The sequence below is a fragment of the Candoia aspera genome, chromosome 4, assembly GCF_035149785.1.
Source record: "Candoia aspera isolate rCanAsp1 chromosome 4, rCanAsp1.hap2, whole genome shotgun sequence".
Taxonomy (NCBI): Eukaryota; Metazoa; Chordata; class Lepidosauria; order Squamata; family Boidae; genus Candoia; species Candoia aspera.
Genome location: NC_086156.1, coordinates 51,525,476 through 51,548,289, shown reverse-complemented (window position 1 = coordinate 51,548,289; position 22,814 = coordinate 51,525,476). Strand labels below are relative to the sequence as shown.

Below are 22,814 nucleotides of genomic sequence, written 5' to 3'. Positions count from 1 at the left end.
TTTATGGGCTTCCTACAGGCATCCAGTTGGGCACAAAATGCTGGAAAAGATATTCAGTCTGATCCAGCAACGCTCTTACAATTTTTGAAAAAGGCATCTGAAAAAAAAAATCTAGGATTTAAAACACTGAAGTTACTTAAAAGCCGGTCAATCGCAAGAAATTGTTTTCTGAAAACAGGAAACAACGAAGCTCAGAGAGCATCAAGGACTCCACAGTTCAACCCCGAGCTACATGTATTCTCTTCTATTGAAAAATCAGTCAGCCCTTACTAGAGACCGTGTTTTTAATGTTGGCTTTCAGTCTTCAATTCTATACAAGAAGAAGTGCTAAACAGTGTCTTCCATATAGTTCTATGGAGATGCATGAGGGGAGATACACTCTCCAATTAGGTAATAGCAGATAGTTTGAGTATGTGCCATCAAGTCAGTGTCAACTCTTATGACCACAGAAATAGATGTCCTCCAAGAATGAGTATGAGTTACATATAGCCTGAATATCATCTGACAAAGGGCTTGTTTTATATGTTCTGGCAACTATTTTTAATTATACAATAAAAATCTCAGAATTGGGCTAAAATATAAAATAAAACCAGGATGCATGAACGACAAGAGACACAACAGCCCAGATTTAATTAAAAACAAATAACTTTTCAGCTGGGGTGAAAGGCTTTCTCTTGACTGAAATAATATAGAGAATGAGATCTCTGTACTTCAAATGTCATAATGAATGCTCCCCAAGGACACCACCAATGTCATATACATGTTTATCAGGATTGGTGGCAGAATGGAATCCTGAGAAACCACTGTGGGGGAGAAGTATTAATAACACTGAATATACTCAACCCACAGAACTGCTCCAGAAGGATGTTGTCAAGCAACACCCTCCATTAAGATTCTGTCAACAACATAATTATTCCATGGCATAGAGGAAGATGCCCATATAATACACACGCCTGAAATGTTAAATTAGAAAGTGCACTGATATTATCAACCTTAGAAAAGCCCTTAATTAGAAATAATGGCCCAAAGAACCTTTTAAGTTTCACAACTTGGGCATTCCCATTATTGATGTTCTCACATGAAAGGATTATAAGAACCGTTGTGCTACGATGTTAAGTACTGATGGACACATGGGTCTTGGGCACTGGAACATATACTGTATGTGTGGAAGGCAGACTCTTTTAATATGAATCTGTGCAGGAGGCAAATATGTCCTTACAGGAAATACCATGCAGCCATCAACTGACATTAATATGGTTCATCCAGTAGGCATCAACAGGTCCACCAATTGCAGGAGACAGATATCAGACAGCACAACATGATATAATTGTAATTCCTAATGACTTGGCTTCATTAGATTATATAGCCTGCAGAAAAGATCATAGCTTTGTTGTTTATTGCCAACTTTATCAATCCTTGTGGTTGGTACAATATATTTCTATTGGTATAATAATATTTCTGTTAAGCGGCTATTCAGTCCTAGCACTGGAAGCTAACAATACTAATACTGTCAATATACTCCAATTAAGCTGTTTCACGCTTTGTCTGTAAACAAGATGGATGAGAATTACTTTGAAGTTTGACATGAATTTTGAATTTTGAAATTATATGTGAACTTTTTACGAAAAATAAATTATACCTTTGTCCACCCTGGAAATTTGAGGTAGGTGTCCTGAGGCAAATCTGGAATTCCACTAGGAATGGAAAAATTGCCAATATAAAAACTAGGCTCTTCATATGTAGATACATTTCTTCCAGATATCTTATGACTGAAGCCCTCTTGCACTGTTCTGTCAATGTCTAGGGGATATATTTCCCAGTCAATGAGGATATCTTGAGCAAGAGTTAAATTCAGAATCAGGCCCTGCAAATAAATGTATCATAAACATGTCAGCAAAGAGGTAACAGAATTTTAAAGGAATAGCCTTTAAAATTGTTAGTAACGTTTGGCATGAATTAAAATATGTGAATGGAAATTTAAGTGAAGTCACATCATTAACTGCAGTTTGTCTAATTTGCCTTGGCAAACAGTATTCCTGTTATTATTTAATTACAGTACCATATTGTAGAGGGTTTTTTTTTCTCAGCCAGGAACTCTATTATTTTCCTTCATCAAAAAAAGCTATCATTACTGACCTCATAATCCAAAATCAACATGGTCATTGACAATGTTGGCTAAGGTTCAATACGTATGGAAAATGCTTATTCCAAATAGGCCAGTTTGCTGCTCTAGAATACTCACAAAAAATACTAAAGTCATTCCTTTCCAGCTATTTCCTCAGTGGTTTAATACGTCACAACAAGAATAGAATCTCTACTGATAAAACTGGAGTGATGTTCAACAGAGCATTAAGTATTTTTAACTCTCAATAGTTTAACTGAGGTGGGTAAAATTTGAAAGTGATAAAACTATTTAACAATAACTGGCTTTGGGTTAATTGCTTCTTTGTCAGACTCATAGTTGTACTCTGTAAAAAAAGGATTCATTTGGTTGCTCCTGCCCAGGTTTTTGGCAGCCCTATGGGCCAGTCTTACAGCTCAATTTTAGAAGCCCTCAGTCTAGTGACTAAGTAGATTTAAACAATTTAGTGCAAGTCATCCCATGAAATCAGTAGGTATTTGGGGGTTCTAGAAAGACAAAGATTACATTGACACTTTTCAGTTGGATTTCTGGAGAGAGACAGAGGGAGTAGGACTCTACTAAGCTTGCTTCATCTCTCAGCAGCTTTCAATGTGGTTAAATACGGTTTGTGGCCACAAGTTGGGTATCAGACCTTTGGGCAACTGATTCATCTAAAAGTGTTTCTTTTATATATAGCACAATTCTTCCAGACTTTTCTTTAGCAAGATTTATTAAGATGGAAAGGGGTACGGGTACAAGAACTACACCAAGTGAACTTAATTTGCCACTTAGAACCAATTTATTCAGACGGGGACAGCTACAGCTTTACACTGTACTGGGGTGGGGGTGGGGAGTCTGCAGCTGGTTGTTTATGTCACAGATCATCTGAATCCTTATTAGTCTGAGACCCAACTGAGCTTGATGTGGCGCAGTGATTCTGCTCCTATTCACAGAAATGGTTTCAGAGAAAATCATGGGTGATTATATTTCTGACATCTGAAAACTCTGTGGTGGGTTGCTGCAGGGCATTTTGTCCCTGATGTGATTTAACAAATATATGAAGTCACTGGGAAGGGATGTTTAAGGCTACTTGTCATCAGTATGCTGATCATACTCAGCTCTACTTCTTCTCAATATCTGCATCAAGAAAGACTGTGCATGTTCTGAACAGTACTGTGATGGGATGGATGTGGGTTAACAAACTAAGAATGAATCCTGACAAGGTGGAAATTTTGTATGTCAGTGGATCCCAGGTATGGGAATTTGGGGAGTTGCCTGGTCTGAAATGGGATACTCTCCCTCAGAAATGTAATATGGAAGTCTTTCCGGAGTCATCAGCATCACTGAAGACTCAAGTCTTTATAGTAGAAGTACGTACTATCAGTTCCAGCTAGTATACTAACTGCATACTAGGGACAGGGAAGCCTAACAATAGTGGATAACAAAGTGGTATTTTGTGATTGGAGTACTATAATGCATTCTTTGTGAAGTTGCCACTGTGCTTGGTCCAGAGCCTGTAACTGGTACAAAATGCAGTGGTTGGATTGCTGAGTGAGGCACTTCAATGTACACGTTTTTGACATACAAGGGCTCAAACAATTTGAGAATGGGTTATATGAAGAAAGAGCTTTACCTTTAAGACTTGGTCAACTGATACAATCATTGGAAAAAGTCCTCATGCATATGCTGAGAACCACCATAAACCTCAAACTACCCAAGTTATTTATTCAAATAGCAAAAGGTATTACTATTAACATTAGAACTAACAGCATTAACAAAAATAGCTCAAGTGCAAAAGCTGTCAATACCTGAGCATCCTCTCTAAAGCTCCATTCTTAGAGATCCTTTGTAAGATAAATTTAATCTAGGATTTTGATCTCACCTTTACACTTTAAACTTCATGGTATAATACGATCTGCAAGTTTCCACATCCTGTAGTGAAGCAGTGCACATATGAAAGCTACGTTCCTTAAAGAAAACTATGAAGCCCTTTTTTTAAAAAACTTTTTTCTATTTTTCACCAATACGGTAGATTGTGCTATCACAACAAGGTTGCCGCCCAAAAGAAGCAAGAGTGAGAGAGTGAACCAAGTTGTACACAATTCAACTGATAACAGAAATCTATTTCTGGCCAGAAATCCTTGCCATCAAAATCAGAGTTGGCAGCAGACGATATTCCGTACAATCAATCCATAAGAGACAAAGCAAAGAGGGATGACGTGGAGAAAATAAACCTCTATGATTGAATAGTGAATGATATTGAGAGCAAACTCTTATGCCAGGCAGCTTACTGTAAGATAGCTCCCTGATGTTGGAAGACACTAAGGAGCCAGAAAGGAGAAAATTATTTCAAACGAATCTGTATCAAAACTGGGTAGGCACAAATCACAAGTCTCCAGATAACAATGATTAGAATAGAAAAGGGCACATCTACTGGTACTTTCTAGCTTCTTTAGATATATGTAAATACAAGAGGATGATAGGGTGGCATCTGCACTCTTCTAGCAAGTCCAAAAGAAGGACTACATTATTCAAACAACTGTTCAGGTTTCCAAAGGAGGGTGCATTTTGAGATAACATCTCTCCATAATACACGGTATTGCACCTCATTTGCATTAAGCCAATGCCAGTGGTATACAGCATAAGGTTTAGTCAGATTGTCCATTAGGCATATTTCTAAGCATCCTCTTATCTTCACCACAGTCAGCAATGATTTTTGGAATGAGTGCCTTGACTACTAATCAACTGTCATCTTCTTCCTAACTAGAGGGGTACAATTGTGTCTCAAAACTTTCTTTTTTCCTCGTAACACTACCTCTAAAAAAATGCTATCACTCAGCAGCATTAGAAGTATTGCTTTGTCTTCAAATAATTGGCAAGTTTACAGTTGGCTGGATATTTAAGACAGGTAAAACTGTACCTTGAAGTCATTGATGTATTGTCCATAATTGACTCGACCCATATTTTCTACCAACAAATCCAGATTGGCTCCTGCATTCCCAGTTATGTTTAGCTTTAACAAATTCCTTCTTTCAAGAATCCCCTGAGGAATCTAGATGAGCAACATCAATATTCTAAAGTTAAACCCAAAATAAGGCACAGAACAAAAGCTATTTTAATATTCACTACAGTGTCATTTTTCAGAGATATCTGCATTTTGATGGGAGGTTTTAGTAAGTACCTCATCCTTAACTGTGCTAATTCATAATTTGACTAAGTCAAAATTATGATGATCACTTAAATAACTCAAAATCTTTCAGGTTTTTTTAAAAATAAAATAACTACTTCAGAAGAAGTTCAAATTCCCCCACCCTCTGTGGTCAGGAAGTTTAAATAACCGAGAAAAAGCAGATAAGCATGGTAGGTGTATAAAGAAGTATTAAAACAACTCACTATTGTCTTGGTGTTTGTGCTCTTTTTAAAGCAAAAATACACCTTCACTTCCCTGACTGATGGCAGAAACTAGCCTTAGAATATTTCAAGTCCTAGCACACTGTTTATTGTACCAAGTACATTCTATCATTCTCTGATAGAAAATATGAACAATCTTTAGGTTGTTGGGATCACATTTAACATTTTTGGAAGTTAAAAGAACCACATAGGTGGACAGTGATGCAAATTGCACAGATTTGGTAGTTCATTTACATTGTGGCAATAATGTAATGCTTCATGTATCTTCAAGACACTGACTTGAGCAATAATTACAATAGTTTTATATATATATATGTATAATATTTATAATATAAAATTATAAAATTATTATTATTATTATTATTACATTACATACAGGAGACAGGATAATCCCTTGGGGAATCATAAATAAATAAAGAGCTGTAATCATAACTATAACAACAAGAAGGCAGGTAGTTCTGAAATGGTCCTTTACCCCATCCACGGAGACGTACGCCCGATCATGAATGCCATCAAGCGAAAAGAGAATTTCCTTACTACAGTTTCTTGGTAGTTTTGTTCTGTATAATACATATCCAAAGTACTTAAAGAGGAAAACAGAGAGAAACAAATATTGAAGAGGACTTTTTTTAAGTGAGCATTGTATTTTTTACAATGTGGCAATATTTATTTACTATACCAATTTATATAGCAATCCATCTCCCATATTGCAGCTGGGAAGCACACACAGGGTTCAAACCAAACTGATATTTCAGACACTGTGCAATAAATTTATTTATTTATTTATTCATCCATCCATCCATCCAATTTATATAGCCACCCATCTCACCAGAGGTGACTCAGACTAACATCAAATATTTGCTATTTAATAGTGACCATTAGATACCTTCAGGTATTTAGCAGGGAATTGTGGGGGAAAGTTGGGACATAGTGCTGGCACCAGTTTTGGATGCTCTGTACCTACTCTGGTAGTTCTCATGTAAATATTTCAAACAAATGTGTTAGTTGGACAAGAGTTGTTGTGGAAAATTTGGAATATCATTATGCAGTATGAAAGAAATTTAATAATTAGCTTGTTTGAGATTAAGAGTCTGGAAAGACTGAGATTTATACCTATTATTAGCGTGTGCTCCGAGTAAGACTAGTGTACATGGATTAGTTAGCTCCAACTTTTGGCAAATATTTGTTCGATCTGGATAGAGAAAGGATGGCATACAGTTTAAGAAAGATGAAGAAGAGGAGAGTCAAATCGAGCATCTCTAAGTTTGGTACTGCAATCAACACAAATTGGGTCAACAATAAGTAAGTCTAAGTAAAGTGGTAGAGTAAATTTGTTACCAGCCAGTAGGCCTAGGGCTGCGAAATGTTGAAGGGGACATAAGATTAAATGGTCTACATATGCAAATAATTGAGTAACTAGGGTTTTCAATAGTCCTCAGACTCTGATACAATGACCCTTAAATAAGCATTGTTCCTAACTCAAACTTGTTACCTATTCCTTACAGATAAACAGATCCCTACAGCTAATGTATCTTTCTTGCATCTCTGGATTGTTCAGAGTCTAATCTTTAATCAGATGCTCAAAAACAAGATTTCTTGGCTCCTTTTCCTAACCCCACTATGTTGCTTTTCTGTTTGTTATAAAAGACACAAAACTTTCTCTCTACAGAATGGAAAGAAATGTGGGGGATCTCCTTCTGGTACATGTTAAGATAAGCATCCATCTTCAGGAGGATCCTGCTTGAAACAGAGGGGTGTATTTGGGTAAATCTGCAGTCTACTTGATTAATCTTTATATAATTTCTGCACTGCCTTATTTGTAGGTTTTCCCTCCATTTCTACATTCTCAGAAACTATTACGCTGATGATATGATTCTTTTCTCACTAATAAGAACTGGGTTAAAAATAATGTTTTAAAAGGACACTATTGTACTAAATTAATTCTACCAAACCCAAATTTATGGTTTTGGGGAAACACCTAAAATATTTAAGCAGGCTATTGGAGAAGCCATCATAGAACAATGAGCTATTTAAATATCTAGAATATTTAATGAAACATTGTTTCAGAAGGCTTATACAAAGAATATTAAAATAGCAACAGCTAAGACCCCCTGGAGGGATTATGAAATTTTACTATCCAAAAGGATGCAGATTAGTAGATCCAATGTTAAAACCGTTCTGTGAAAAAAAATGCAAATGCTGTTTGAAGCAAAAATTTTGGGGGGTGGAATGACCACTATATACAGTTTTTAAAAGTCACATGTACAATCCATTTTGCAAAAAATTACTGGACCTCCTACTCATCTTCTACAAGCTGAATTGGACTTTACCATCAATTAAATCTTGTGTTGATGACATCCTGTTTAGCTTTTAGAAACATACTATATTTTTCTGGTTAGATAACGTTTGGATTTGTTAATCCAACAAAGCAGCTGGAAATCTGCCTTAAATGAATGTCGGACAAGTACTCACTCTCAATTCCAACCATTCCTTTGGAATCCAAGAAGTAGCAAGACTTTATGATTTGGATACTAGGAGGGTTAAGAACCATATGGTGATAACTAAGCTCCCACATTTATAAGCAAAGTTGAAATTAGACCATAAAAGAGCTAAACCTTTAGTCACTATAACCTTCTACAAAACTTGGCAAGCATTTACAGCTTTTAGTTAGCAAACTATGCCTTCAGCAGCGATTGAAGATGTATTTTGGCAAATTCCTTATATACCAAGATTCTGACATTGTAATCATTCTCAGATTGAAGATCTTCTGCATTATCTTTTGTACACCTGTAATATTTATCACTCTATTAAAAGTAGAGGGAAAAGTAGAGTGAAAAGAGGTAGCTCAGGTCAGTTCAATCCACGAAAAAATGTTATCTTACACCTAATTTTAGTGAAGGTGTGTCACAGAGTATATTTTAGTGAAGGTGTTTCACAGAGTGTAAGCACAGGTATATGCTTAAATCATATGTAGGTGCAGGGCCAATGTTGAATTAAGTTGTAGTTTAAAAGTTTGTAATGTTAATGGATGTAATGGCCTATAGCTGAGTATATATAATAAATTATTCTATATATAATCATGCACAGTATTGTCATTTAAAGTATCATATTTGTGCTTATGTACCTGTGAATATTTTAATACAATTTTTTATATAATAAATAGGGGACAGCCATACAGGCAGGGGGTATGCTTCATATCTCTATTCACATAAACCTCCCATTTTTCTGATACTATAAAAGTTGCCTGATATTTTCTAGAGTTTCTCTAATTCTTTTCACCGTCTTCTTGCTCCTGCCACTACTGCAGAGAAAGTCTAGATTAGAATTTTTACTTCCTCCACCTTCAAAACATTACCTTCTGAGATACCTCTACACTATTTTTCCATCTTCAAAGCCCATCTACTGAGGCCAAATCAAAATCACTGACTGATCTACAAAGTCCTGTCATTCAACCACCATTTCTATTTATGGCATCACCTCAGCTCTCATACTTATTCTTATGCCACCCACACTAGTCACCACTCCCTTTTCTGATACACTTCACTTCTCAGGAATTCAGTATCAGAGTAAAAACTCAAATTCTCCATTGACAGTGCAAAGTATGCAAATGGTACAGAACTTCCTAAAATATACGTTTATACGTTTCTTCTAAAAAGTCTAACACAGAATGGAACAATGGGCTAACTTCCCCACTGATTTAAAAGGTCAATTTTTACTTGAGTAGATAATTTGACATGGCATAATGAACTAGGCCAAACCAAGTCAAAAAGCTCGTCTAGGATCAACTTTACCTGCTTTAGTTGAACAAATTTTAAAGGATATATGCTTTTAACTGGTCCAGATGGTGAAAGATCATTCAGAAGTTCAGTCACTGTGCCAACCTACAATGGAGCAGAAACAGAATATAATTTTGCATTAAAATAAATGCAGAATAACAAAACAACCATTCTAAACAATGCTTACACAAATATTTATCAGAATTTGCTCCAAAAATATCTATTTAAGATATACTATACTATATATGATAGGAAAAGGAACCGCTTAGCCCTTCTGCCTGTGGATGCTGCTTTCCATACTCTTAAACTGAGTTCTCATGCAGGCATGTTGAAAGCTGCAGTAATTCAAAATGCATGCCAGTTCTATGCAGAGGTAATGTAATGATCAAGTAAATTTGATCATCATCACAGAGTTAGCTTAAATTTTATAATTAACTTTATTGCCACAATGTAATTGAACTACCATATCTTGAAGATATGCTTCTTTCCAGGGACTAAATGCTCTGATGTACTAGTTCTAATTAAACTTTTTTCAGGGTTCTTGCACATTTTTCAACTGTATGTTATAAAAGAAGATCTCCATCACTTTTCCAAGCTTCAGTGACAAAGGTCCAAACTCCCATCTCCAAACTCAAAAGCACATCCTTACATGATAAAGCAAATGATTATTCTGCCTTTTATTTCAAAATAGTTCTTCATAATAGCTAAAAGAAAAATCACCCATCCTATGACTATGGAAATCCAATGGAGAGGGAGAGGGAGAGGGAGAGAGAGAGATAATATTCATTTACCTTTATCAACTTAACTTCTCCATAGGCAAACTTAGGAGTTGTTGGAGGTATAGGCCCCTTTGGTAAGTCCTTGTACTAAAATATGAATGAAATAATAAAAAAACAGATATACAGCCTTCAGCAGTTAAGGAATCAACTTTCTCATTCTTGTGTAAATAGGCTTATGAGACCTTGGGTTAAGGTATGATATCCTTCCTCAGACTGGAATCCTTGAGATTCGTTGGGACTAAATCCACCCTCCCCATCACCAGTTCCTAGCCATTCTGGCTAGGACTTGTGGCAATTGTAGTCTCAGTACATCTTCAGAGAATTATATTGGGAACATTTATACACAAGGAGGAGACCGCCTTGAACTCCAAAATCTTTGGTTTCTGCTATGAGCAATTTAAATCTAGGATTAGGCTAATTTAATAATTTGAGGAGCAACTTTGGAAATGTTACCACACAGATCTCACTAAAAAAATGATAATTCTGCAGGAAAAAATGCGCATAGACATTCTTCTTGATTCTACCAGACAATCCTTACTTCCTCTCTTTTGTGCCACCTTAATTATTATAATTGAGTACTTACAGTATTTTCACCTGTGACAACTGAGATACTTTATATCTAACCTGAAAAGGGCTACACATTAAGGCTACCACATCTGGGCTGGAAAAGTCCAGAAAGCTACCAGGTAGCAGCAGAGAGTTAGAATTTCTTGGTATCTCTTTGCTGCAATCCATTGGTCCTCCAGATTTTTACAGCCCAATAGGGTAGCACTTGTATATACACTTACCTAAATTTTGTCATCAAATCTGAGAAACATTGCTTGACTGAATCAGGCTATCGCAGAGCTCAGATTCATCTAGTAACAGCAGGTGCTTTAAGTACATGTACTAAATTGGAAATAAAAACCAATCCAGGGCAAGATACAAAAGCAATGCTTCAAAAAGAAACTCACCATACCAATGACTTCTCTGAGTGCAAAATACTTCTCTGTGAGATCCCCTGCTTCACTTAGTGGGGCATCGTAATCATAGCTAGTTGTCTGTGCCATATATGGTATATTGGCTCCTATGAAAGGAAGCAAATTGTAAGTAGAATGCTTTTGATTGCCTCCACTGAATTCTGTAGGTTTAGGAGCCATCATAACATTCTCAGTATGTCAGTACATTGCAAGTACTGTGGAGTCCTTGGTGCTCTCTGAGCCTTGTTGTTTTCTTGCAGATGTTTCATTGCCAGACTACGCAACATCTTCAGTGTGAACAGGGAGTGGGCCTTGCTCTCAGTTTATATACCGTGGCTTGCCCTGCTTGTGTTGGTGGGGGTGTTGTTCTCTCCTTGGGAGTTCTTTGATTGGGCTGTTGTTTGCTGCTTGGTTGATTGACTGAGTTAATAGTTCCCTGATTAGGATGTATTGTGCTGTTTGATGGTTCATCTGGTGTTAATCCTAGTGTTGATTTTTGCATATCTGGGTGTTGATTGCTGGCAAGGGAGTGTCCTGGTCTTTTGGCTTTTTTATTGTCTCTTTTGAATGGTATGTAAATGTTGTTTACCTCTATGTGTCTGTTGATGGCTGCTTTGTCTGAGTGCCAGGCTTCCAGGAATTCTCTGGCAGTTTTGGATTTGGCTTGGTTTAGGATGCTCACAGTTTCCCAGTTGAAACTATGGTTGAGTCTGTCCGTGTGTTGTGAGATTAAGGAGTTCTCATCGTGTCTTCTGACTGCTAGTTGGTGTTCGTGGATGCGCTCTGCTAGCCTTCTGCCTGTCTGTCCTACATAGTGGCTGATACAGTCTTCGCATTGTATGTTGTAAATAACTCCTGTTTTTTCTTCTTGGGCTATTGTATAGTTTCCCTGTTCACACTGAAGATGTTGCGTAGTCTGGCAATGAAACGTCTGCAAGAAAACAACAAGGCTCAGAGAGCACCAAGGACTCCACGGTTCAACCCTGAGCTACAAATATTCCCTTCGATTGCATGTACTTCCTAGCTGGTAGAATATCCGCTATAGTAAATTAACTTGCAAGGTAATCTGCATATTTGAGATACTAGCTTGGCATAATAGCATGAACTTGTTTGGAGTAAAACTAAGCTTTGGTTGGACTTCTGGTATACTGACCAAAATGCATCCAAAGTGATGGGTACTGTCCTTATCATTCACAAAAAAAATCGCATAAGGCACAAGTACGACTGGTAACCTAGTTTACTCATTCCTTTTCTTGCTAAAAAACATTGTGCATAAATATTAATTGACCAAAGCTATGTTGGGTAGCGGAGAACATCATTATCTTTCCCAGGCACAAAGGTAAAGGTAGAAGGAGTAATACCAAAGCTATAGGAAACTAGTTGGTAAATGTGTTAGTAAACTGAAGAGCACAATTGTAATCTGCAAATATCCATTGTCTGGTGCAAAGCTCCACTGCCCAAAATTCTGGTTGAAAGGGTATGAGAAGCGACTACGAGCAAAATTTGAGAAGGGCAGTGGAGTTTTACACCAGACAATGGATATTTGCAGATTACATTCTTGCTCTTCAATAGGTAAATTTCTCATATGTATACATTTGTTGACTTAGACAAAGTGCATAATAAAAGTGACTAAGCTTGAAATATGGGTGTTCTGTACAAAAATGGAGTTAAAGATTGCTGAATATGATAAGAGTCATATATAATGGAATTAAAGCATGGATGAGCATACTATAAATGGATTGCTTAGTGTGTGGTTCGAAATAAAGCAGAGAGCGACAATGATGCGTGATGTACCTTTGACTGAAAACAAATGTTTTCTCAAATGTTAGAAAGACTGTATGATGCAGTGAGGACTATGGGTCAGAAAACGTATCAAAGGCCAAGGTACTTGTGTACTCGTACAGGGGAAATGGAGTGAACCATTTCAAATGGCAAAATATCAAAGTAAGTAGATGAATTTATGCACCCTGGTAGAATGTTTACTAAAGATTGGAAAATGGATGGAGAAATTTTAAGACATGCAAATGCTGGTAGAAAGGCAGTGGGTAATATGCAGTCTTGAGCACCTCAATTATGCCATGAGCTAAACCGTGAAGGGCCACCCAAGACGGGAAGGTCATGACAGAGAGGTCAGACTAAATGCGATCCCTGGGGAAGGTAATGGCAACCCACCCCAATATTCTTGCCATGAAAACTAAATGGATCGGTACAACCAGAGATATGTTGGTATACCATCGGAAGATGAGACCCCCAGGTCGGAAGATGGTCAAAATGCTACTGAGGAGGAACAGAGGATGAGTTCAACTAGCCCCAGACGTGATGACGCAGCTAGCTCAAAGCCAAAAGGACGGCTAGCGGCCGACGGTGCTGGTGGCGAACGGCGAATCCGATGTTCTAAGGATCAACACACCATTGGAACCTGGAATGTACGATCTATGAGCCAGGGCAAATTGGATGTGGTTATTGGTGAGATGTCAAGATTAAAGGTAGACATTTTGGGCGTCAGTGAACTGAAATGGACTGGAATGGGCCACTTCACATCAAATGACCACCAGATCTACTACTGTGGACAAGAGGACCACAGAAGAAATGGAGTAGCCTTCATAATTAATAAAGCAGTGCTTGGATACAATCCAAAAAAATGATAGAATGATCTCAATTCGAATTCAGGGCAAGCCATCTAACATCACAGTGATCCAAATATACGCCCCAACCACAGATGCTGAAGAAGCTGAAGTAGAGCAGTTCTATGAGGATCTGCAGCACCTACTGGACAACACGCCCAAAAGAGATGTTATTTTCATCACGGGAGACTGGAATGCTAAGGTGGGCAGTCAAATTACACCTGGAATTACAGGTAAGCATGGCCTGGGAGAACAAAATGAAGCAGGACATAGGCTGATAGAATTTTGCCAAGACAACTCACTCTGCATAACAAACACTCTCTTCCAACAACCTAAGAGATGGCTTTATACATGGACTTCCCCAGATGGACAACACCAAAATCAGATTAACTACATCCTTTGCAGCCAAAGGTGGTGGACATCTGTACAGTCGGTAAAAACAAGACCTGGAGCTGACTGTAGTTCAGATCACGAACTTATTGCACAATTGGCTAAACTCTATGCCAAACTGTCCAAGTGCGAATTTCACAAAGCACGCTTGGACTACCTAGGGTACCGAATCTCGGATAAAGGCATGGAAATGGACCCTGCGAAGGTCCAGGCCGTTTTGAAGTGGGAACGCCCATGCACCAGGTGCCAACTTCAAAGCTTCCTCAGGTTCGCTAATTTCTATAGGTCCTTCGCCAGGGGGTTCGCGGAAATAGCCCTCCCCCTAACAGATTTACTCAAAACCAAGGGAGTCGGGGAAATGCGCAGAGTAAAGAACCCAGGGGCCGTACTCAATTGGACTCCTGTGTGTCAAGCAGCGTTTGACAGACTGAAAGCGCTGTTTACAGCGGAGCCAATCCTTGCGCACCCAGACCCCGAACGACAGTTTGTGGTACAGGCAGATGCGTCTGACTTCTCCCTAGGTGCCATACTACTACAAAAAGACTCAGCAGGAATCCTTAAGCCATGCGCCTACCTCTCGAAGAAATTTTCGGAGATGGAGAGGCACTGGCACGTATGGGAGAAGGAGGCGTTTGCGGTAAAAACGGCACTGGAGACTTGGCGACACCTCCTAGAAGGCACCACCCACCCGTTCGAGGTCTGGACAGACCACTGCAACCTCGAAGCGCTCCGGACGCCCAGACACCTCAGCCCGAAACAAGTAAGATGGGCTCAGTTCTTCAGCCGGTTTAATTTCCAACTGAAGTTCATACCAGGCAAAAAGAACTTCCTGGCAGACGCGCTCTCCCGACTGCCCCAAGATGAGGAGCCCAACCCCGATATAGTAGGGACGGTACTGTCAGACTCCCAGCTGGGCATGGCAGCAACCACCCGGGGCGGTGCGCAAAGACAGCTCACCCCCACCGCACGCACGACCACGAACCAACCCGGCCCCAGACGCAGGCAACCGCAGCTTCCAGGGGGGATACGGGCAGATCTCATCACAGCATTGAAGTCGGACCCTTGGCTCCTCGCCAACCCCAACAAGGTTACGATGGACCGGGACCTAGCATGGGGGGAGGGCAGACTATACGTACCCGACTCACAACGAGAGGCGATCCTCAGCAGATCGCATGACAGCAAGCAGGCTAGACGTTTCGGATTTCTAAAGACCCTGCACCTGACTCGGCGGCAATTCTGGTGGCCCTCACTGAGAAAGGACGTTAAGGCGTATGTAGCATCCTGCCCAGTGTGCGCGATGGCTAAACGACCGACGGGCAAACCCCAGGGACTGCTGCAAGCCGTAGCAGAGCCCTCTCGCCCCTGGGAGGAGATCTCCATGGATTTTGTAGTCGACTTACCACCCAGCCAAAAGAAAACAACCATTTGGGTGGTAAAAGACTACTTCTCTAAACAGGCGCATTTCATCCCCTGTGCATCGTTCCCGTCCGCCCAACAGCTGGCAAAGCTCTTTCTCGTACACACGTACAGATTACATGGATGTCCCTTGCGCTTAGTGACCGACAGGGGCACACAATTCACTTCGAAGTTTTGGCGGGCTTTTTTAAAACTGATCGGGACCCAACAAGCCCTATCAACAGCCTGGCATCCCCAGACGGACGGCGCCACGGAGATCCTCAATGCCATGTTAGAACAATTCCTCCGATCCTACATCAATTATCACCAGGACGACTGGGTCGACCTACTCCCGTTTGCAGAAGTTGCATACAACAATGCAATACACACAAGCACGGGGAAAACCCCATTCGAGGTGGTGTCAGGTCACGAGTTCGTCCCCATCCCAGAGCTACCACAACCCCCATCCTCCCCAACAGCGGCATGTGATTGGGGACAGAAGATAGCAGACTCTTGGCCAGTCATCAAAGAAGCGCTGAAAGAAGCGCAGACAGCCTACAAAGAACAAGTAGACAAACACCGGCGACAGCAACCTACATTCCAGGTAGGAGATATGGTCTATCTCTCTACCAAATTCATAAAATCACCTCAGCCCTCAAAGAAACTGGGTCCCAAGTACATCGGGCCATTCCGGGTAACACAAATAGTTAACCCGGTCACGGTACGCCTGGACCTGCCACACAACCTAAAGAGACTTCACCCGGTATTTCATTGTAGCCTCCTAAAGCCGGCAAGTCCCTCCCGGTGGCATCCAGACATGCCCCCCCCCCGGTGATGATAGACGGTCACCAACACTTCAAAGTTAAAGAGGTGCTCGATTCGCGCAAGCACCAGGGCGCCCTGCACTACCTTGTGAAGTGGAAACACTTCCCACACCCAGAATGGGTTCCTGCCCGACACATCAAGGCACCTGACCTAATCCGCGCATTTTGCACGGCTCACCCCGACAAACCCACGGGTTAACCATTCAAAAGGGGGGCAGTATGTCATGGACACCGTTGCGATGATTGTGTCAGCGCAACGGCACACATAACAATACAAGGAAACGGGGCCGAGGGATTAAAAGATAAGCAACTGACTTACAATGAAAGGCAACAGACACCGGCAACAAGGTAACGACTCCAGCCGGAAAAGCCGATAGAAGGATACAATGTTACAAAGAGCGAAACTGACAACGCCCGAGCACGAGGCACGCCCGAAGCTGTCAAAATAACCACGGAGATTATCGTCCAGCTTAAAGTCATCACCGGCCGGAGGAAGATGATTAAGAAGAAGCCCGGGGCACCAGGGGCCCCGCGACCCCTCACCCACCGGCAATGGGACACTCAGGGCTCGGAGATCACTCAGATGAAGGGGGATGGAGCGCTGACCGGCGCGGGCTATTTAAATCCCATACCGGCGCGCTCCATCCACTCTCAGCTTTTCATTTGGCATGCACCCTATGCTCGAATAAAATCAGAGCCTAAAACCCCAAATTAGTGTCTGTGTTTTATTGAGTAGCAGGCAGAGCCTGACACAGATGATACCACTTTGATGGCTGAAAGCGAAGAGGAACTGAGGAGCCTTATGATGAAGGTGAAAGAAGAAAGTGCAAAAGCTGGCTTGCAGCTAAACCTCAAAAAAACCAAGATTATGGCAACCAGCTTGATTGATAACTGGCAAATAGAGGGAGAAAATGTAGAAGCAGTGAAAGACTTTGTATTTCTAGGTGCGAAGATTACTGCAGATGCTGACTGCAATCAGGAAATCAGAAGACGCTTAATCCTTGGGAGAAGAGCAATGACAAATTTCGATAAAATAGTTAAGAGCAGAGACATCACACTGACAACAAAGGTCCGCATAGTTAAAGCAATGGTGTTCCCCGTAGTAACATATGGCTGCGAGAGCTGGACCATAAGGAAGGCTGAGAGAAGGAAGATCGATGCTTTGGAACTGTGGTGTTGGAGGAAAATTCTGAGAGTGCCTTGGACTGCAAGAAGATCAAACCAGTTCATACTCCAGGCAATAAAGCCAGACTGCTCACTTGAGGGAATGATATTAAAGGCAAAACTGAAATACTTTGGCCACATCATGAGAAGACAGGACACCCTGGAGAAGATGCTGATGCTAGGGACAGTGGAAGGCAAAAGGAAGAGGGGCCAACCAAGGGCAAGGTGGATGGATGATATTCTAGAGGTGACAGACTCGTCCCTGGGGGAGCTGGGGGTGTTGACGACCAACAGGAAGCTCTGGCGGAGGCTGGTCCATGAAGTCATGAAGAGTCGGAAGCGACTGAATGAATAAACAACAAATATGCAGTCTGCCACAAACAGATTTTTGTTGAAAGAAGTGAAAGTGGCTGTGTATAAAAGCATGCTTCTGCCCACTCTGTTATATGGAAATGAGAGCAGTATATTAGGAGAAATATAAAAGTATGTTGAATGTAGTGGGAATGGGTTGAGAATTGTGTATGGTAAAACAAGACAAGATAGAGTCAAGGATGAATTGGTGCTGAATGAATATGAATTGAAAATAAAAGTGAGTCCAATATATATTGAGGTGGTTTAGAGCAGCAGAGGGAATGAATGAGGATCAAATCTCAAAACAAATATATAAGGAAAGGGAAGGTTGTGTGAGTTGTGGTCATATTGCATTGATAAAATCCTTAAAGAGTAAAATTTGAAGAACAAAAAAGAATATGAATCTACAGAAGCCAGTGTAGTTTGCAGGAACATAAAGATATAGAGATATATGCTGAATGATGTCGATGTAAACAAGATTCAGTCAAATGTCCTTTCCCTTTCTCTTTTCTCCTGCCTTAATTTCTTTACCCATTCTTCTTGTTTTCTATGCTTTTTATACCATTACTTACCTAAAAGAGAATACCATGATGCATAGCTATGAATGAAGCCCCAGGGTCATTCCTAATTTATAAGGTAATACATATGCCCTAACACCTTTGTCTTCTAATAGGAGAAAAACCTACCTTGTGGAAAGAAAATACAATGGTCCCAGGTAGAACTGTCTCACTTTATTTAATTCTCTTGCTTCATATAGCTTGCCAGATCCTGTTGTAATTTAAGCCTACGTGCCTAGCATTAAGACAATATTCATACAGTGCTATATTCCTGAAACTGAAACCCCAACATAGAGAACTTCCTTCTGTCATTTTTATGTTTTGTTTCAACCAATATTCTCTTCCTGTTTCGAAGGAGGACATACAGTAAGTGTTCTTGTGCTTTTAGGATTAGAAAACAAGAATACATTTTAATTAGAGAACAAGCAGTTCCACATACTTCTTACCATTCCAGTAGCCAAAATTAGTCCCTCCTATGAACATATACCTGAAAAGAGAAGCAGAGGAGCAATCAAGCCTGCTGCACCAGAAACCCATTTCTCCTTTTAAACAGATACCAGTGGACTTACATGTTAACGCTAGCTCCACGTGCCAAGATTTCACTAAGAGTTTTAGCTACGACTGATGATGGTATAACATGATGAGGGTGGCCCCAATGATCTAACCAACCAGTATAGAACTCAGAATTGACCTGAAAAATGAAGTTTTTTTAAAAAAAGAACATATATTAGAAATAAAAAAACCAATGCATAATAATCTGCAACAAAAAACCTGCTCAAAACTATTTGCCTCACATATAACTACTGTATATAATGCACTGTTGCTGACTTCATGCAAAGGATTTATCCAATTCAGAAATTCTCCTTGTCTGCCAGCCAGAGGCTTCCTAAAAGCCCATCAGCTCATCCTCCATTTTACCCCAGCACCTGGTCATCCAAGGAAAGCTGCAGGAGGATGTGGGTGATTTATTTAAGCTAAGACTAGGAAACCTTGCTTAGCAGTGTTTATTTAATCTACGTTTTAAAAAAAACCCACTGACAAACCTGTGGCAATGGAACAGTCCATAATGTTCCATTATGACATTGAAGAAATAACCAGGGAACTTCAGTTATTTTAAAACCTAAAGAAGAAGTTGTAAATGCTATATGTTGTGGCAGGAAGGCCCCTTCCACATTCAAGGGTTGTACCAAATTCCACATCTCCACAACACCATAAGCCTTGTGAAGGTCTTTGCAAGGTGAGAAGACGAACTCCTGATTCGGCTTCTGCTACAGAGGAAATGGGATGATTTTTTTGCAGCTTTTCCTCTGGAGCTACAAAGTGGGTGATTTCCCCTTGGTGGAATTCATGCCCTGTCCTTGCTCTTCAGCATTCCCCCTCTCTTCCTGAAGTCATCACCGCTGAGTCTTTCCACCATCCTCTTGCCCTTCTCAGGCAATCTGAAGGACAAGCAGTACTCAAACAGTAAATGCTCTAATAAAACAAGGCAACAAGGCTGAAATGGCTAAATAAATGAGGAATGAAGAGAGAGAGAGAGAGAGAGAGAGAAATAGTTAAATAGTATTCTCCCCACAGACAATGAAACCAGAAGATGAGGAAACTAGATGACCTATGTGTCCAATTTTCCATCACATATCTGTAAATAGGACAATATGCCTTGATGGTGGGACACCTGTGGAAATACATGAAAATTAATCAGCTTCGAATAACATACTTGATAGTTCTTAACTCAGAAAAAAAGACAAGACAGAAAGGAGGGGGACCTGACACTTCCATTACAGAGAAAAAAATGATACAGGCTGAGAAATAAAAGCCCACATTGCCTTTTAAAAGAAAGACCTATCCAGTCCTTAAAAGGGAACTTCATTACATTTTTTTAAAAAGGATGGGGTTTTCCAGAGGGGAATGAAAAGGAAAATATTTCCATTTCAACATTCTTATCACCACAGAGTAAGCTCAAAGTTGAGCTCATGCCCATGTCTACTCATACTTCTTCCATCAGCACTGTTCCAGGATTCTCTTCACTCCCTTTACTTCCCAGAACTCCTTAGAGAACCAAGGAGCCATCTGGGATCAGCAGAAGAGTCCACTTGGGAACAATCCTGTCTGGTATCCTACCCATTCTCTTTTCCAGGGGTTAACAAAGCATTCAACAGAGCTGCCACCCTCCCAGGTTGCTAGGGAATTCCCCAAGACCCATCTGAAACCTTCTGAAACATAGGTGCCTCGGGCTAGCCATCCAAATCTGTCCTCCCTGTAGAGGCTGGTGGCCCCAATTAAGTCCATAGTCATGCAGAAATAATCCATTCACAATAAGGGATTGATGGAAATGTTCCCAAGGACCAGATTATGTTTCATCTATTCCAATGTAACTGTTAAATTTAATATGGGCTGGGCAAGTGATGATCGGGAAAGGCCCATGGTTGTTATGGCAGCTATGAACTCACAAGCCACCTCCAACTCCAAAGAGGGATGACTGAAATTGTTCATAACTAACCAACCCCACAATGAGATCAAGCAGTTTGGGAATGCTGCCTACAGCTGTGAGGATGCTGTAATAGCAGTTTGTCCCTTTGGCCCAATCTCACAAATATGGCCTCATACCCAGCCACCAGCAAAATACAGGTAGTCCTCAACTTACAATAGCAATTGGGACAGAAATTTCCGTTGCTAAGGGATGCAGTCTTAAACCGCAAGGGCATCACTTAGCAATGGCAATCCCTGCAATCCCAGTTGCCATTGTTAACTGAATCCCATGGTTGTAAGGTGAGGCAACTTCCTGCTGGCTTCCCAAAATCAAAGTCAGTGGGGGAGCCAGCAGGAAGTTGCAAGTCCCAGGTCCGCAGGCAGGTAAGTAGCTGCCACTGGGTGGGAGAGGAAGTGAGGGTGTGTGTGGGGGTGCAGGGGAGGGTCAGGGAGGGTGCACAAGAGGCACGATGTGGCATGGGGAGGGAGGTAGGGCAGGTCGGGGCGGGTGCGCAAGGGTGCAAGGGTGTGCGCAAGGGGCACCATGAAGGTCAAAGAGGGTGTAAGAGGATGCACGAGGTTATAAGTAAGTGCACAAGGTGTGGTGCAAGGATGGACAAGGCACGATGGGGCTGAGGAGGGTGTGAGAGAGTGAAAGAGGGTGCAAGGGGGTGCGTGAGAGGCGCTGCATGGGTTGGGGAGGTTGTGTAAGGGTGCGCAAGGGGCTGCCCGAGGGTGTGAAGGGGTGCGTGATAGGCATTGCACAGGTTGGGGAAGAGGCATGAGGGGCCAAGAGGGTATGAGACGATGTGCAAGAGGTGCAGTGCAGGTCAGGGAGGGCATGGTATGGTTCAAGGGTGCACACAGGTGTGAGGGGATGCGTGAGAGGCACCACACGAGTCGGGGAGGGTGCGCAAGTGGTCAACGCAGTGCAACCACAGACGGTCTAGGGGAGTGTGCATGGGTGGGGGAGAATTACCCAAGCAACTTGCAAACTTCCCTGCCGGCTTCCCCACTGACTTTTTGGGGAAGCCAGCAGGGAAGGCTGCAAAAGGCCATCACATGATCACAGGGCACTTGGCAACCGGTCGTAAGGGCAAACAGGTTGCCAAGCACCCACATTGTCATGAGCACTGATGGTGAGGAGGGGGCCTCTATCCAGGGGGGAAAACGCATGCATAGTGGTGAGGAGTTGAGCAGCCATTCAAAGAGACACAGAACAGACCCGCCTTGACTTTTGGGGTTTATCTGTCTGGGTTTTCCCACACTTCTTCAGTTTGTTAGGATTTTCTGTCTAATGTAGCAGTAATAAAACACTAGAGACCTATTCCTCATCTCAGCGTGGTTCCTGACTGTTAGGACACACATCGTGATCACGTGACCATGGGGGTGCTGGGATAGCCGGAACTCTGAAGATTGGTTGCACTATTATTGCACTAAGACCACTATTTGTTCAGCGCTGTCGCTTAATGCAGTGGATTTCAGTAATGCTGGTTCTGCAGTAAGGCTGCTGCCAGATGTTGCGGAGTTACCGGTGGAACTTGGGGATCTGAAGCCATGCTTGAAAATTTCCTCCCTCTTCAAAGGGGGTCTGGAGTCTGGCAAGGTTGATGTCAGGCCCAGCCCAAGAGAATCAATCCAGCCAAACTTCAGTTCTTTATTTGCTTATACCATATAGAAAGAATCTTGCCAGACTAAAGCTACTCTACCTAACCTGAGGAAATAACCTGGGAAGGCTCTAGGGCAGGGCTATTCTGAACCTCATAGTCTTCCCACATTCCACTTCTGGACTGTGTCTCCTTTTATCTTGTCCTCCTCCTTGAAATGTGCTCCCTCCTTCCCAAGAACCAGCAGCATTACTGAAATCCACCACATCACCTCCCCCTTCAGAGACACATTCTATAACACCTAACTTGGAACAGTCGCTGACCAAATTGTCATACTGTAGGTCGAGGACTACCTCCAGTGTTCCTTGCAACTGCCAGAGTTTCCCAGT

At 41.4% G+C, this 22,814-nt stretch overlaps 1 protein-coding gene across 1 annotated transcript in view; it reads right to left on the bottom strand.

The window, feature by feature from the left end:
- Window positions 1-22,814, bottom strand: part of GLB1 (galactosidase beta 1) — a 53,167-nt gene that overhangs the window by 4,317 nt on the left and 26,036 nt on the right. The window contains exons 8-15 of the mRNA XM_063304126.1: window positions 18,922-19,043; window positions 18,799-18,839; window positions 11,042-11,154; window positions 10,101-10,175; window positions 9,325-9,414; window positions 6,009-6,116; window positions 5,043-5,174; window positions 1,640-1,864 (exon numbers count right to left, since the gene is read on the bottom strand). Of these exons, the coding sequence (XP_063160196.1) occupies window positions 1,640-1,864; window positions 5,043-5,174; window positions 6,009-6,116; window positions 9,325-9,414; window positions 10,101-10,175; window positions 11,042-11,154; window positions 18,799-18,839; window positions 18,922-19,043 (906 nt within the window). The remainder of the gene's footprint in view (window positions 1-1,639; window positions 1,865-5,042; window positions 5,175-6,008; window positions 6,117-9,324; window positions 9,415-10,100; window positions 10,176-11,041; window positions 11,155-18,798; window positions 18,840-18,921; window positions 19,044-22,814) is intronic.